This window comes from Serinus canaria, chromosome 3 (genome assembly GCF_022539315.1).
Source record: "Serinus canaria isolate serCan28SL12 chromosome 3, serCan2020, whole genome shotgun sequence".
NCBI classification, from domain to species: Eukaryota; Metazoa; Chordata; class Aves; order Passeriformes; family Fringillidae; genus Serinus; species Serinus canaria.
Genome location: NC_066316.1, coordinates 103,307,272 through 103,321,653, shown reverse-complemented (window position 1 = coordinate 103,321,653; position 14,382 = coordinate 103,307,272). Strand labels below are relative to the sequence as shown.

At 42.2% G+C, this 14,382-nt stretch overlaps 1 protein-coding gene across 1 annotated transcript; it reads left to right on the top strand.

Moving 5' to 3' along the window:
• The first annotated feature begins 2,037 nt into the window (after positions 1–2,037).
• On the top strand, positions 2,038–14,134 carry MATN3 (matrilin 3). Its single transcript, XM_050971899.1, has 7 exons — positions 2,038–2,167; positions 2,920–2,939; positions 3,742–4,333; positions 6,922–7,044; positions 7,464–7,586; positions 8,110–8,232; positions 14,007–14,134. Exons 1-7 carry the CDS (start codon positions 2,038–2,040, stop codon positions 14,132–14,134), a joined length of 1,239 nt encoding a protein of 412 aa, XP_050827856.1.
• The last annotated feature ends 248 nt before the right edge of the window (positions 14,135–14,382 follow it).

The window sequence follows — 14,382 nt, the reverse complement described above, 5'->3', positions numbered from 1 at the left end:
TACACATTTAAAAATGTTCTGTTAGGGCTGTTCTATCAGCAGTAGTTTCTCCTTCTTAATTAACTCAGGTGACACCTGTGAGAACATTTTGAAGTGCAGTGGTCTCAGAGGCTCTCTGCCCCTGTTCTGACAGTGCTGTCCTTGTGGCTACCCCGAAGGGGTACCCAGGGTGGGCCCAGTGCTTCCAGCAGCTGCACTCTTATTTCCAGATTCTGAGCAGCAGCAGTGGATCTGAACTCCCCCAGAGACTCCAAACCCAGGGCATCTTTGGATGCTGCCACATTCAGTGACAGCATCCAAAGACAGCTTCAGTGTGACTCTGGAGTGAGGGAGGGGGGGGGTGTCAAAGACCACTGTGCTTTTGTGTGGTATAAGAACCAGCTGAAACTGGGTGCTGCTCAAATGTGGATTCCAGCACCCACTCTGCTCTGGGTCTCTGCAGTGAGGGACTCTGTGTGTGCGTGTGTGTGTGTGTGTGTGTGTGTGTGTGTCTGATCATGAGTGGGCAAAGAGCTCCTGCCAAGGGCTGTTTACTGAGACTGTCCAAGTGGGTGGCTGTTTACTGAGACTGACCATGTGTGTGAGCAGTATTTGACAGCAGCAGGCACTGCCTGCAATTTGTCTGGGTGTGTATGCATGTGCTTTTGCTCAAAAAAGCTGCAGTGTCTTCTGAGAGAGAAAAGCCATTATACACCCCTGGAGCCCTGCCCTGTGGGTTTCTCCTGCTGGAAGGATGGTGGTCCCTCTTCTCTGCTACTGTTTGCAGCCTTTGGGAATGTGATGGTGGCCTCTTCTGTGCTTTTGTGGTAGAACTTGCTGAAGTGAGTCAGTGCCAGCCTGGTGCTGTACAGTTGGGGAGTTGGTGGTTCCTCTTCTAAATCAAGGCTTCCCGTTCCCCTGATGGAGGTGATGGGAGAGAAGATCCTGCATGTGAAAAATGTCAATCCCTTGTTTTTAGAATTTTAAAAGTTTAATAATAAAATGGTTATGAAAATAGTAATATAATGAGAGTAATAAAAAATTGAACAATTGGGATTAGGACAATATGAGACAATAAAAACAAAGAGTTATGGACAGTCTGGGTACCTCTTTCTGGGCAAAATAAGCCTGAAAAAGGACACACGTTAACAGAGGACTAACCCTTAAAAACAACAGCCTGTTGCACATTCATATACCTCACATGATGCATAAATTCCATTCTGTCTGGTTAGTGTCAACTTCCTCTGAATCCTGACGGCGTCTTCATAGTTTAGCGAGGCGGGAAGAAGTTCGTTTCTTCTGATAAATTCTTTTTCTCTGAAAGATCTAGGTGTCCTGTGGCTGCTATCTCGCTGCGAGTCCTCTCTTCAACAAAAGTATTTTACATAGCATAGTTTCTATTTTAACATTATGTTATAACCTAAAACTATATTTAACACACTACTTAAAATAATACAACATAACTTTCTAACATAACACATATAATATTAATTTTAATATTTGCGAAAGGCCAATAATAAAATATGCATTTTTCACACTGCAGTACGACAAGATACAGATTTGGCAAAAGCATCTTCCAACGCCCTGATGCTGGAGATCGGGGTGCCTTTGTGCCTTAAGCTGTGCTTTCCCAAAAGCTCACTGCAGCTTCCTGCAGGAACTGGCCAAAATGTCCTCGGCCAAATTTGGCAACAGAGCGGGCAGTTCCTTGTGCCTCGGTGATCAGATTAGGAGTTTTTCTCCCGTTCTTTGCAACTACCGTCCTGGAGACTGAAATGCATAATTAGCCTGGAAGGAAGAACGGTGTCTCAGCTCCCCCTGTGTCCAGGTTTGAGCCCTACCCCGGCCCTGCCGCACGCTCCCAACGAGGAGCTCTGATCCTCGCCCCCTTCCCTCTCCCCAGGGCTGAGCGCCCGTCGGGGCGGGGGAGCGAGGGCCCCCGGCCCGCCCTGGGGAGGCGGCGGCGGCGGCCGATGCCCCCTCGGTGTCCCGTCCCCTTTCCCGCTGCCGGCAGCTTTAAAGGCGGCGCGGCGGGCGCGGGCCGGCGGCAGCAGCACCATGAGGCGGGGGCTCGGCATCCTGGGCTGCTGCCTGGCGCTGGCGCTGGCGCTGCCGCCGCTGCCCACGGCCCCGCGGGGCCCCGCGCTCCGCCCGCGCCGCCAGCCGCGCCCCGGCGGCCACTCCGCAGGTACCGCTCCGGGCCCGCGGCTCCGCGCTGCCGCTCCGCGCCGCGGAACCCCGCGTAGCTCTTCCCTACCTGTGCTCATTGCTCGAAACATCTTTATTTCAGATTCGTGGAAGGACCAGGTTGCTGAAAAGGCTTTACCTACAAACGCTGCACTGGCTCTTTTTTCTTTCTATCTTTTATTTTTTTTGGACAAACCTTGCTTGTCTTTTTTTTTCTTTTTTTTTTTTTTCTTTTTTTTTTTTTTCATGTCTTAAGCTACGCATGCATGCACTAACATTTCTTTTTCTTCATGTTTTTTTCAGCTTCCCAAAGGCAAAACTGAGTTATAGGATGAACATAGAATGATATAGAATATACCTGGGTGGGATCCTAGATTCGTCTGGTCTATTACTCCATCCAAAGGCAAAATCAACTATGCTGCTGTGTTTTCTGAGGGAATTTATGCAATTTCTTTTTTTTCCCTCTCTTTTCACTTGAATCCGAGAAAAAAGGTTTCTAATGCCTTGGGAAAAAAAAAAGGTGCTGTTTCCACCTCTACTTTTAAGATACTTGTGAAGATTTTTTAAATTTAAGATGGAATGGAATAATAAAAGTCAACTTGATAGTAGCCAGGAGAGGTGTGTCAGGTTCCCAAAACAGCCCTCAAGGTGTGAATTCAAACTGAACACCTCATATTTTGCTATTTAATGCACTGATGAGCCAGAATGTCTCTTTTATAGAAATATTCCTGTTTCGGGTTGTCCATTTTTTAGCTGCAAATCCAACCTTGATGGTATAAATTAAGTACATGGTACCATCTGTGTCAGGATGTGGTATCAGGACAGGGAGGGGGCATTTCTGTTGCACGCTGTGACTGTCTTGATTGGTTTTTGTCTCCCTAGAAGTGATGCTTGTCTCTGATCTAAGCTATGGCTTTTCTGCATCTGTCTAGATTTACCTGGCAGTGAGGAATTTTGGAAATGTGTGTGTAAATGTTTATTTTTACATATAAAATTACTCAAGAGTAATTTCACTTTTCTTTCTCTGCTCTAGAAGCCATAAACAAGAACAATTTCCAAAGAAACATTTTTACAACATCATTTGTGTCTTTTTCCGTGTTGGCCTTTATTTGTTCTTGTTGTATATTTTGGATTGTGCTTTACAAACAAGAAATAATTCCTAGTTAGCAGTTTATATTGTTACTATCCAAAAATATATTACAATCCATTCCCTATATGGTCTAGTCAGACGTTTTGCCATTTTTTATTATAAAAACTGGAATTCAAGCTTTATGAAAATAAATAGTGAATGCATTTATATATAATTGTTTCATCTCTTTGTTGGTTGCTACATGAAAACTACCACCCTTTGTTTCAAGGATAGTTAGACATTTTAAAGGCTATTAATGCTTAGAAAAAAACAGTTATTTATTATTTGTCAAAATTAATATTTACAACTCTCTAATATGTTGCTCACTATAAATTGAAGCCTCTTCATAAGGAATCAACCAGCATTATGTGGCAGGAGTAGTTTGCCATGACAGCACTCGCTGCCCTTGGGTGAGAGCTCTTGTCCCATGCAGGAGGTGACTGAAGCGTTTTCCTTCCCTCTGGGCAGACACTGCCTGCAAGAACCGGCCTCTAGACCTCGTCTTCATTGTAGACAGCTCCCGCAGTGTCCGACCCAAAGAGTTTGAGAAAGTGAAGATCTTCCTGTCAGAAATGATCGATACCCTGGATGTTGGCGAAAGAACGACGCGCGTGGCCGTCATGAACTATGCCAGCACCGTCAAGGTGGAGTTTCCCCTCCGGACCTACTTTGACAAAGCCTCTCTGAAGGAGGCTGTGTCCCGCATTGAGCCCTTGTCTGCTGGCACGATGACCGGCCTGGCCATCCAAACTGCCATGGAAGAAGTCTTCACCGAGGAGATGGGCGCCAGGCCGGCGACCTTCAACATCCCCAAGGTGGTCATTGTTGTGACGGATGGACGGCCGCAGGACCAGGTTCAGGGTGTGGCGGCGAGCGCGCGGACAGCCGGCATCGAGATCTACGCGGTCGGAGTGGACCGGGCAGACGTGCAGTCCCTGAGGATGATGGCCAGCGAGCCCCTGGATGAACACGTCTTCTATGTGGAGACCTACGGGGTGATTGAAAAGCTGACATCCAGATTCAGGGAGACTTTCTGTGGTAAGGGGAGCAGTCCAAGAGAGCAGTGTAACTTGGCTTCTTTTGACTGCTGCAGCGGTTCCACTCCTTAAGAAAGACGTTTTTCAGAAGTGTTATGTATTACATCTAAATATTTCCTTTACCATCCACTGGGCAAACAAGCCAACTCACTTTTTCAGTGGAGGCCAAGTAACAGCCTTTCATTTTGAACAGTGACCTCAGTGTAGGTAACAGACCTGACCACAAGGAGTGGACCTCCTTGTGCAGTTGGTCATATTTAGAGGGAAAGAGAAGTCACAGCAATCTGGAGAAGGTTTCACTGCATATATTTTCTGAATTACTGAAGGTACACACCAGAGCTGTGCAGGCTGCTCGTTTCTTTTCCCATCTCACTGGGAAGCAAGGAGGGTGTCAGTGTGGAGCTGAAGGGATTCCCTACAGGTTCAGAGTAGGACAATCAGCATCACAGGTAAGCCACCGCACTGGCTTGAGGAATCTGGTGCAGGATAAAGTGCCCAAATGCAGCAGCAGGTCATCTCAGGACAGGCTTTCACTCCTTAGGCTTTGCTGGGCTTTTCCAGTGTGCCAGGCTCACACCTCCCTCTGTTTCTCTGCAACTTTATTTAGACAAGGAGCTGTGGGATGGGATTAATTAGTTTTGCTTTTTCAGGGCTGATCTTATAAAAATGCTGTATGTATTTGGTTTAGGCTAGAACTCCACTAACAATACTAGGCCAGAGTGGGCTGTTACTGTCATTTACAGGGAAAAAAGGTCATCTGGAGTATTTAGAACTGCCTATAGGTAGCTGTGACACAGCCCTACTCACAAAAATCAAATGACAGCTTTCCGACGAAAAACTTGTGCAAAGTAGATTTTTCTAGTGAATTTTGAAGAAATTTACTTTAAAATAAATCTCCAGCAAATAATAGGTAAAATAGGTATAAATGACATTGTAAAGGGGTTAAAATAACAGCCACTTCCTTGGGAACTTGGTTGGCAGTGTGTTACTTTTGTTATTTCAGAGCCTTACTGAAAATTACCACCATACCTTTTGAGTATGTTTAAAGTGAATAAACCTCTTTTTCTAGGTATGAAATAAATGTGTAAGCCCATCTGCAGACAGGACACTTTGCCAATAATTAGCACAGGAAATGCCTTGAGGTTTGGCTTGACAGCACATTGTGCTGCTGGTGTGACCAGATCCTCACCAGTGCCCACCTGGCTGGACAGGTACGTGTGCTGTGAACATGGCACTCATGTCCACCCATGTTTTCACCAAAGCAAGTCCTTTCATAGCAGCAAAGAAAAATCTCTCGTTCTTAGGAATAAACTGTTTATTGTGCTGAAGCATAGAAATTAGCCCCTGCAAGGCTGGAGGGTAAATCAGAGAGGTCACACATGTACACTTCCAGTGGAACTCTGAGTTGCCTGCGTGCAGTTTGCCAGAATCTGGGATTCATGAAAAAAACAGGGTGAAGGAAACAGTCTTTAAAAAGACTCCTATAAACCAAATGAATCTAAGAGGGTCTTGTAAGACAGTGTGGTAAACTGGGTCTCTTTACAGCTCTGGAGTGCTTTTTGGTCAGAAACCTGGACTCTCCAGTGGCAATTAGAATTTTCTTTCACTTTGACCAAGGCAATTAATTTATTTGCAGGGTGAACTGAAAACAGAGAAATTAATGTTCAGGGGAAAAATAGCTGGCTAGAATCAAGTTCTTGATGCACTGAGAGCATTATTCAGCATGAAGCCATCCCAGTGATGGAAAAGTCTTAGCCTTGAATAGCTGCCCAAGTCAGTGGACGTTTAACTTTCCTACCACAAAAATCTGACCATTTGAGTCTGAGCTTCTTACTTATGCTTGAAAAGATCACCCAGAGATTTTGTTCATGTAAAATGTAAAGACAAGACAACTCTATCAGCCTTTTCTAGCAGAATTCTAAATCTTCCTTGTTTTAGAAAATGGGAATTTTGCCATTTTGTTGCCACAAAATTGCCTTGTTTTCAGAAACATATGAGAAGGTTTAAGCAGTCTCGCTTCTGATTTTTTATCTCACTGGTATTGCTTTGGAGATTGATTTTACCAGTAATCCATACCCACATTAACTACTAATTAGTAACTAAAAATCTAAGTAAAAATCTCAGGTAAAACCTAACCTTCCCCTTCCCCTTCCCCTTCCCCTTCCCCTTCCCCTTCCCCTTCCCCTTCCCCTTCCCCTTCCCCTTCCCCTTCCCCTTCCCCTTGTCCATAATAGAAAGGAACTGCATACAAAGAGCCAGAAGAGCTTTTCATGGCTGAGTTCTCCTTTCCCATGTAATGTTACTGAATGCTGAATATCTCTCCTTGTTGAACCACCTCATTTTCAATTCATCTTTTCTCCTGCCACCTCAGGTAATGAGTTATTTCTGTGCCGTTTGTGACCTCTCTCTCCTGGCTATGAAGTGCTGCAAAGGAGGTCTGTAACTTGTTGTGACAGCAACACAGCACTGACATTTACTACCAGTAATCCAGCAAAGAGTGCAAGATGTACTTGTGTAAGCATGAATGAGTAATGCCTGTTCCTTTCCTCTGGGGGGACTGAAGCAGCTCTCTGTCACTGCCCTTTGTAGCTGTGAACGTGTGTGCCCTGGGGAGACACGGCTGCCAGCAGCTCTGTGTGAGTAACGGGGCATCCCACCTCTGTGACTGCTATGAAGGATACACACTGAATCCAGATAAGAGAACCTGCTCAGGTATTATTCCTTTGGATAATGAGTTCAACTAGAAAAAAAAAAAATTAACACTATTCTTGGATTTGGAATGCTACTTGTTTGCTTCTGTTGAAACAACAAACATGTATCTTTTTCAATAAGAATTCTAGACATAAATAATAAATAAAACTCAGCTGCAAGTAATGGCGAGATGTAGTTTGATTCTATCACTGTCCTTTTTATTGTGCCTACAGATCCATTCATTAGGGCCAGATGCTGAAACAAAGTCTTCAAATGTAGACACTGTAGATATTTTCTCCTAGCACTTGTTCTAATTCCTTCAATTACTATTGCCATTTCTGAGCTGATTCCAAATCAAAATATATTTAAAAACAGGAGTGCACTCCATCCCAAACTGCTTGTTATTAACAGTTGGTTGTTTCTCTAACATGCCTACCAAGCTGTGGATGTGTGTGCACCTGGGAGGCACGAGTGTGACCAGATCTGTGTGAGTAACAACAGATCCTATGTCTGTGACTGCTACGAAGGCTACACCTTGAATCCAGACAAGAAGACTTGCTCAGGTAAGAATTAAAGACTACTTGAATATATGAAACTCATGATGGACATGTTTTCTGTGAGTTACCCTAAAATGAGAACTCAGCTGTAGTCTTTTCCTTGTTTCCAATAACAGTAACATTGCATTTTTCTTTAAATTTGTTGATTAGAAAAATGCAGTTTGGCACTTATCTACCATTTTATGTTCTTCACAGAATTCAATAAACATTGTTTAGCTGCTTATTCTGACACAGGGCAAGTTATTGCTCATCTCATGTGGGTTTCTTCATCCTTACTGGGGATGTACAGGACTCTTGGGATTGCTGATGAAAGACAGGACTGCATGAGATATGGTGTAGTCATGTTTTACATTATCTGCCTCCTCTATTAAATAATTAATAACTGAATTCACCTGTCTGCAGCACAAAATAATAGTGTAGTAGGACACTGGTTAAATCATAAGGAAATTATAGTTTAAAATGTTGAGCATTTAAAACAGTATCTGGGAGGGATTAACAGGTTTCTTTCCTAAACCATGGCTCACCACAGCCATGGACATGTGTGCACCTGGGAGGCATGACTGTGCCCAAGTCTGTCTGAGTAATGATGGATCCTACAGCTGTGGCTGCTATGAAGGATACACTCTGAATCCAGACAAGAAGACTTGCTCAGGTAAGATCTGATTAAAGAAAAATTGTGTTCCATTAAAAGCAAACAGCTTTTAAAAATCTGGCTAATTGATGTTATTTTTCTGATAAATTATCCCAGAGTTTCTGTACAACTCCTGAAAACTCACGGCAACTTTGTTTTTCCATAGGTACAGTAGTAATATGAGATCCTTGGCTCTTCTGCAATAGGGTGAAGCTTGTATTTGGTTAAAATTAAAATGCTATTTGGCATTTCGTTCAGGACTTCACAGCATTTTCACACCTATGGAGCATGAATTGCCATATCCAATATGTGATGTGGACCACTTCTGTCAGAAAACTCTTCAGTAAAGCAGCACAAGGGAATGAGATGAGGGAGAGCATGGACTGTGCTGGAACAATGATTGCAGTCTGTACCATCATGAGTGTGATTGCTCTTTCTGGTGGATGTGTTTGGACCTTAGAAAATATTCCAGCCTTAAAGCTCTAGAAGATGCAGGGAAATGTTTCTTCTCAGTGCTGGTCTCTTGTGGAGAACAAAAGCGTAGATGCAGCTGGTACTCTGGGATGTACACATAAATATATATTATCTACAAATTGTTATCTGTTCTATATTATCTTCACTTGATTAGGGTTTGATCTTCACTCTGAATTCCTTTGGATGTCTCACGATTTATTCAGGCAAAATCCTTTTTTCCCCCCACTTCCACTATAATCCCTTTCCTTACTATATTTTGTGTGACAAACTATTGAACTTAGGCTTCCAGTTCCAAGAAGTTCCTGGACAAATCTCTCAAGGTAAGTCACAGGTCTCACATCTCAAAGAGGTGAAGCCAAAGGGTCTCAGTATTTCTACCTGCCAAGATTAGGAGCTGATTTTGTAAATATGGTGCTTAGGATGAGCTCTTAGCTGGCATTACAGAGAGGCAATAAACATGTGATGGAATGTAAATTCAGTTAGGCCTCCCCTTTGGGAGTCTAATCCCAAACCTCATTTCAATAGCACTGATTCTCCTTCTGCTTACTCAAACTTTAAATTATTTTCTTCACATGCTTGCTTTTTTTCCCCTTTTGAATCTCATTTTGCAGTATCCTGTTAATGACTTCCCAACCATCCAGGTCTTTGTTGCAATTACATCACAAAGATGTGCAAAAAATGATGCAAAAATAGTCTAGATCTGGGAGAAGTCTTTTTTCCCCTTTTCTTTTACCTTTTCTTTTTTTTCTTCTTTTCCTTTGCTTCCTTTCCCTTCTCCTTTCTTTCTTTCTTTCTCACTCTTTTTTCTCTCTCTCTCTTTTTCCACCCTTTATTTTTTCTTGTGCCTTACTGGGCCTTCTTACTGCAAAGATATCCAAATATAGGAACTCCTCCTCAGCTTGCCCTTTCAGAATTGACGAGTTAAATTTGGCAGGAAACAGCAGCCTCACACATAAAGTACCCACTTTGTAACTGGCAGTGGGTGTCACATCTTTTTTAGCAGCCACATATACTTTTCTGTTTATGGTCTTTTCATGCCATAAAACAGTGTCTTCTCCAACTCAATTAGAGCTGAAATAATGCCAAATAGTCTCTTAAAATCAAGATATTTGTTCTCTGAAATTCTATTGGATAATTGTTTTGTAACTTCTTCACTTCCAGCTCCATTCCTTTTGCCATCTGTTACAGCTGCAAAAAAGTGTGGCCAGTATTCCAAAATTTCCTACTAATTTTGTGACGTTGATAGTCAGATAAAAACACACTCTGTGCACCCTGCTCTGGTTAACAGCACAGCGACATGCAGTAAAAACATCCTCGTGTGAAGGCAAATGAAGATACATTTGCTAATGGGAATCACTATGAACAGCTCTAAAGTTTGGATATGGATTGATATTCTCTAAAGTTTGGATATGGACTGATACTCTATAAAGTTTGGATGTGGATTGATATTCTCTAAAGTTTGGTTATGGATTGATATTCTCTAAAGTTTGGAAATGGGTTGATATTCTCTAAAGTTTGGTTATGGATTGATATTCTTTAAAGTTTGGATATGGACTGATACTCTCTAAAGTTTGGATGCGGATTGATATTCTCTAAAGTTTGGTTATGGATTGATATTCTCTAAAGTTTGGAAATGGGTTGATATTCCCTAAAGTTTGGATGTGGAGTGATATTTTCTCTGGAATGCCTCCCTCAGCTGCCGATGTGTGCGCACCTGGCAGGCACGACTGCGAGCAGGTCTGTGTCAGGGGTGATCAGTTCTACTCCTGTGACAGCCACCAAGGCTACACCCTCAACCCAGACAAGAGGAGGTGCTCCAGTAAGAGCAGATTGCTGATCCCTTTCCAGCCCTGCCCTCCCCAGCCAAGTGCATGTATTGCAATAGCTCTTGTTAGGATGTAAATATATTTGTATCTGCCTGGGGAGCTCAGTTCTGTGTCACTCTGCCTCACCCACTTGAGCTAATGTCAGAGACACAAAGAACTTTATATGTAACAATCTTAGTAAATACTCACCATGCAGTCTTTGTCAACTTGTAAATAAGCCCTTCCCTAATTTATGTAATACTCAGCAAACCCAGAACTGACAAATTGTTGAGAAGAGCTGGGGTTAGTCACACACTTTGCAGTACCGTGGAATGTGTGTACCACCATGCAAGACTGTTTGAGGTGATGTCCTTCCCTCCAGGCTGAATTTTATCCTGCTGTTCCTTTCATTAGCTTCTCAGTGACTTTGTGTTACAGTAAAAATATAACAATGTCAGAAGTGCTTCTTTCCTTCCCAGTCTCCTTACTGTAAATTTACTGTGTACTGGAAACCTTTCCTAGTGTGCCTTTGGAGCCGATGTGGCACCTCACATCTGGTGGTGTTACACAGCTGGGTCAGAGGGAACAAGGTCTCCCTTGCATTAATTATTGTCTTAATCCCCAGTAAGACAATTGCTGCTCCAAGACAAGATCAGTTACACATCTCAGCAGTTCCTGATAAGATTCATAGAGGAGAGGTTCCCATAATGGAAAAGCATTGCCATTGGGGAGCATTAAAAAATATTATCTTGGGTTTGGATAGCTGCTTCTCCAAAGCACATCCTGTGTGAACTGGTGTGTGTGCACCAGGAACCTATGATTGGCAGCAAGTCTGTGTGAGTGCATCATAGACCTGTGACTGCTATGAAGGCTTTATCTTAAATTCAGATGACAAAACATGCTCAAGTAATAACTTAATGTTCAGATTTTTTTCTGAATATGTTTACTTATTGAAGCGCCTCTTTTTAATGTGTTAGACATTTTTAATCTGTTTGAAAAATGGTCTATCAACTCACATGCTCTCAGGAAGTATAATCCCTTTTCATTCTTTTATGCCTCTTTCCAAAAGAGGCATAAAAGAATTGAGCTAGTTTTGCTCCTTCTTTAGTCCATATTTTGAGCTAGTTTGCTCCTTCTTTAGTTATAGCAGTTACTGTATTTAAAACTAGTTTAATGTTGTCTCTTATCATACCTTGAAGGACTCACTGTATTTAAAAATACAATCTGTCATAATCTGCATTCCTGAAATGGGAATAATTGGGGGTGTTGGCAATGGGAATAATTGGGGGCACTTGCCTTGGGGATGTGAGTCTCCTCCATTGCCTACCAGCATTTGGAGAATGGCTGGGGGGCCCCCAGGGGAACAATACTCAGATTAGAACTGCTGCAGTGCCAAACCTTGTATTTTTGGCATCTTCTCTAATCTGAGTGGGGCAAGAATGAACTCACCAGCTGTTTTCAGATGGGCAAAACTGGTGTCAAATATTGGCAGAATCTCTCCACAGTTTGGAGTAGAATCCAAAGTTAAATTGGGTAGGAAGGGACCTCAAGAGCTGCCTAGCTGTTCCCCTGGTTCAGAGTGGAAATCACCTGCCATCCCATCAAGTGGCTGAAGATGCTGTGTAAGAGCACAGTTATAAAATTGGTGGATATAGACAAACACCATCTGCAAAAATTGTTTCTTGTTGGTCTGGACTTGACCACAAAGGCAGTGTAAAAACACAGCTTTAGCATGTTTTGTGTGTTTTGTTGGGCATCCCAGTGGCAACAGGAATGCCCCAAATTTTGAATATCAAATACTGGAACACTCTCAATTTCACAGTAGGGCTGTAGAAGAATTCAGAATATCCTTGGACAATTGCCAGGGCTGGTTGGAAAAATAATGTTTTTTAAAACAGTCAAAATCCAAGCAGGATCTGTATCTATCATTGGAGAATTTAAATGCAAACATAAAAAGTTAACTGGCAGTTGGTTGGAAACCAACCATGTTGGTGTGATGCTCTGAACTGGCCTTCCTCCAGCTGACTCTTGAACAGCTCTTTTTTGTACATTGACCATAAAACCAGTGGAATGTTCCAAAGAGGGGAGCTGAACAAATACAGCCTCAGTGGAATCAAGGAGACACCAATTTCAACACTGGCTTTAAGACAAATGAGTTTCTGCACTGCCAGATCTGCAACCTCAGATTTTGCAGTTTCCTCTTAAAATGGGAGTATTAATGTCATGATTTATTAAAAAAAAAAAAGAAAAAATACCCAAGCCAAACCAACAAAAACAACAAAAAAGCCAAAATAGTCCAGGAAAAAAGAGAAATGTCCTTGTGAATAATTTACTCTTTGTATAATTTACTTTACTGTTACCATGCTCACACACATTGTTTAACATTGATCAGCTATGCATTTATATATCTAGATAAACAAAATTTATTAATATGCTATTGTTACCTTTACAAGTAATTTTAAAAAAACAATTTATTAAGAGATGGGTATTATATATATGTACTACCTCTTGATAACTTATTGAAAATGTATTTGTAGGCTCTCTTCTAAGAAGGCTTTGCTTTCGAAAGCTTATTATTCCAGTCTCAGATGTGGATGGTGAACTCACTACAGTACCTGTGCTGCAGTAGCTGTTGATAAATTTGTTCTCAGCCTTCAGCAAAGTGGTGCAGCCTTAACTATTTTACTTTATGGAGTAGGTGATGTTAAATTGCCTTTCATGCAGCTAAGAACTCACAGCCATCTACTGATGCTTGACATTATTACACTACAGTGAAATTGTCATCATTGTTGGGGTTTTTTTGTGAATTATGAAGGAAAAGGAATTCTTGAGGACAGCTGAGGCTGGTCCCCTGTATATTTGGAAGACTGAGGTCAAGACTTAGGAACAGATTCAATAGAAGCACTGTGGAGTATAGCAATGATCACTTTCCCTTTCTGAAGAGACTGGTAACTCCTTGGTCATACTAACTGGCTCCTCCAGTTTGATTGCTGTGACTTTCTGCTAGATTTTAAATTCACCTGGGCCTGTTTGAATGATGTCATTCCCTCCATCTATACTCATGTGACATTTGAATGGATTTGTGTCCATCCTCCCTAGGCACCCATTTCGCAAATGTCAGAAACCAAGAGTACTTGTGGGGCGACACAATTAAAGTTGAAGGGGAGGCTGGTTGGTATCTGCAGCCAGGCCCTTTTTTATTTTTATTTTATTTTTTTTTCTCAGTAATGGTCTAATTTAAAGAGTGTAGAGGATCCAGGCAGGCAGGTGAGGAACATCCTGCTCCGCTTCCTTCATGGTTCAAGTTGAGCTCTCTCTTCCCTCTCCTGGACTCAGGTCTCTGGCTACACAGCAGCCCCTGTTCACTGCTGCTCCTCCTTCCCACCTGCCCTGGCTTGCAGTGCTTGCTGTAGTCTCATAGCGTGGGTTTGATCCTTCCACAGGATCAAGCATTTTCTTGGGATTTAAATGTTCAATAATTGTAGTAAATATAGTAAATACTGTCTTCTCTCTTAGGAGCCATAACAAGCAGTCTTGTAACAACTGAAGAGTCCTGTAAGTGTGAAGCCATAGCTGCTCTCCAGGACTCAGTGACCTCACGCCTCGAAGCTCTGTCCACAAAGTATATCCTTTTTCTGACATGATCACCTGCATTCAGCACTTTCCTGGTATTTTAGAGGTAACTGTTTTGTTATAAACCAGGGAAGAAAGTATTTTGAGGGTGATTTTAGAAATATTATGGAAAAAAAGATAGGTTGCTGCAAACACCACTATATTTTCACATTTCATTGAAGAGAAACATAATACAGATAAAATAAATGCATATGCCCACACCCCCTAGATTATATCTGCCATGTTGAACATTAAGCACAGTTCATCAAACTCATAATCT

What these genes read in the sequence shown, in the direction of transcription:
- MATN3 (XM_050971899.1), top strand. Translation starts at nt 2,038, where the DNA reads ATGAGGCGGGGGCTCGGCATCCTGGGCTGCTGCCTGGCGCTGGCGCTG. An exon ending in ATTCAGGGAGACTTTCTGTG is followed by an intron (nt 4,334 to 6,921) that starts GTAAGGGGAGCA and finishes TGCCCTTTGTAG; the next exon opens with CTGTGAACGTGTGTGCCCTG. An exon ending in AGATAAGAGAACCTGCTCAG is followed by an intron (nt 7,045 to 7,463) that starts GTATTATTCCTT and finishes ATGCCTACCAAG; the next exon opens with CTGTGGATGTGTGTGCACCT.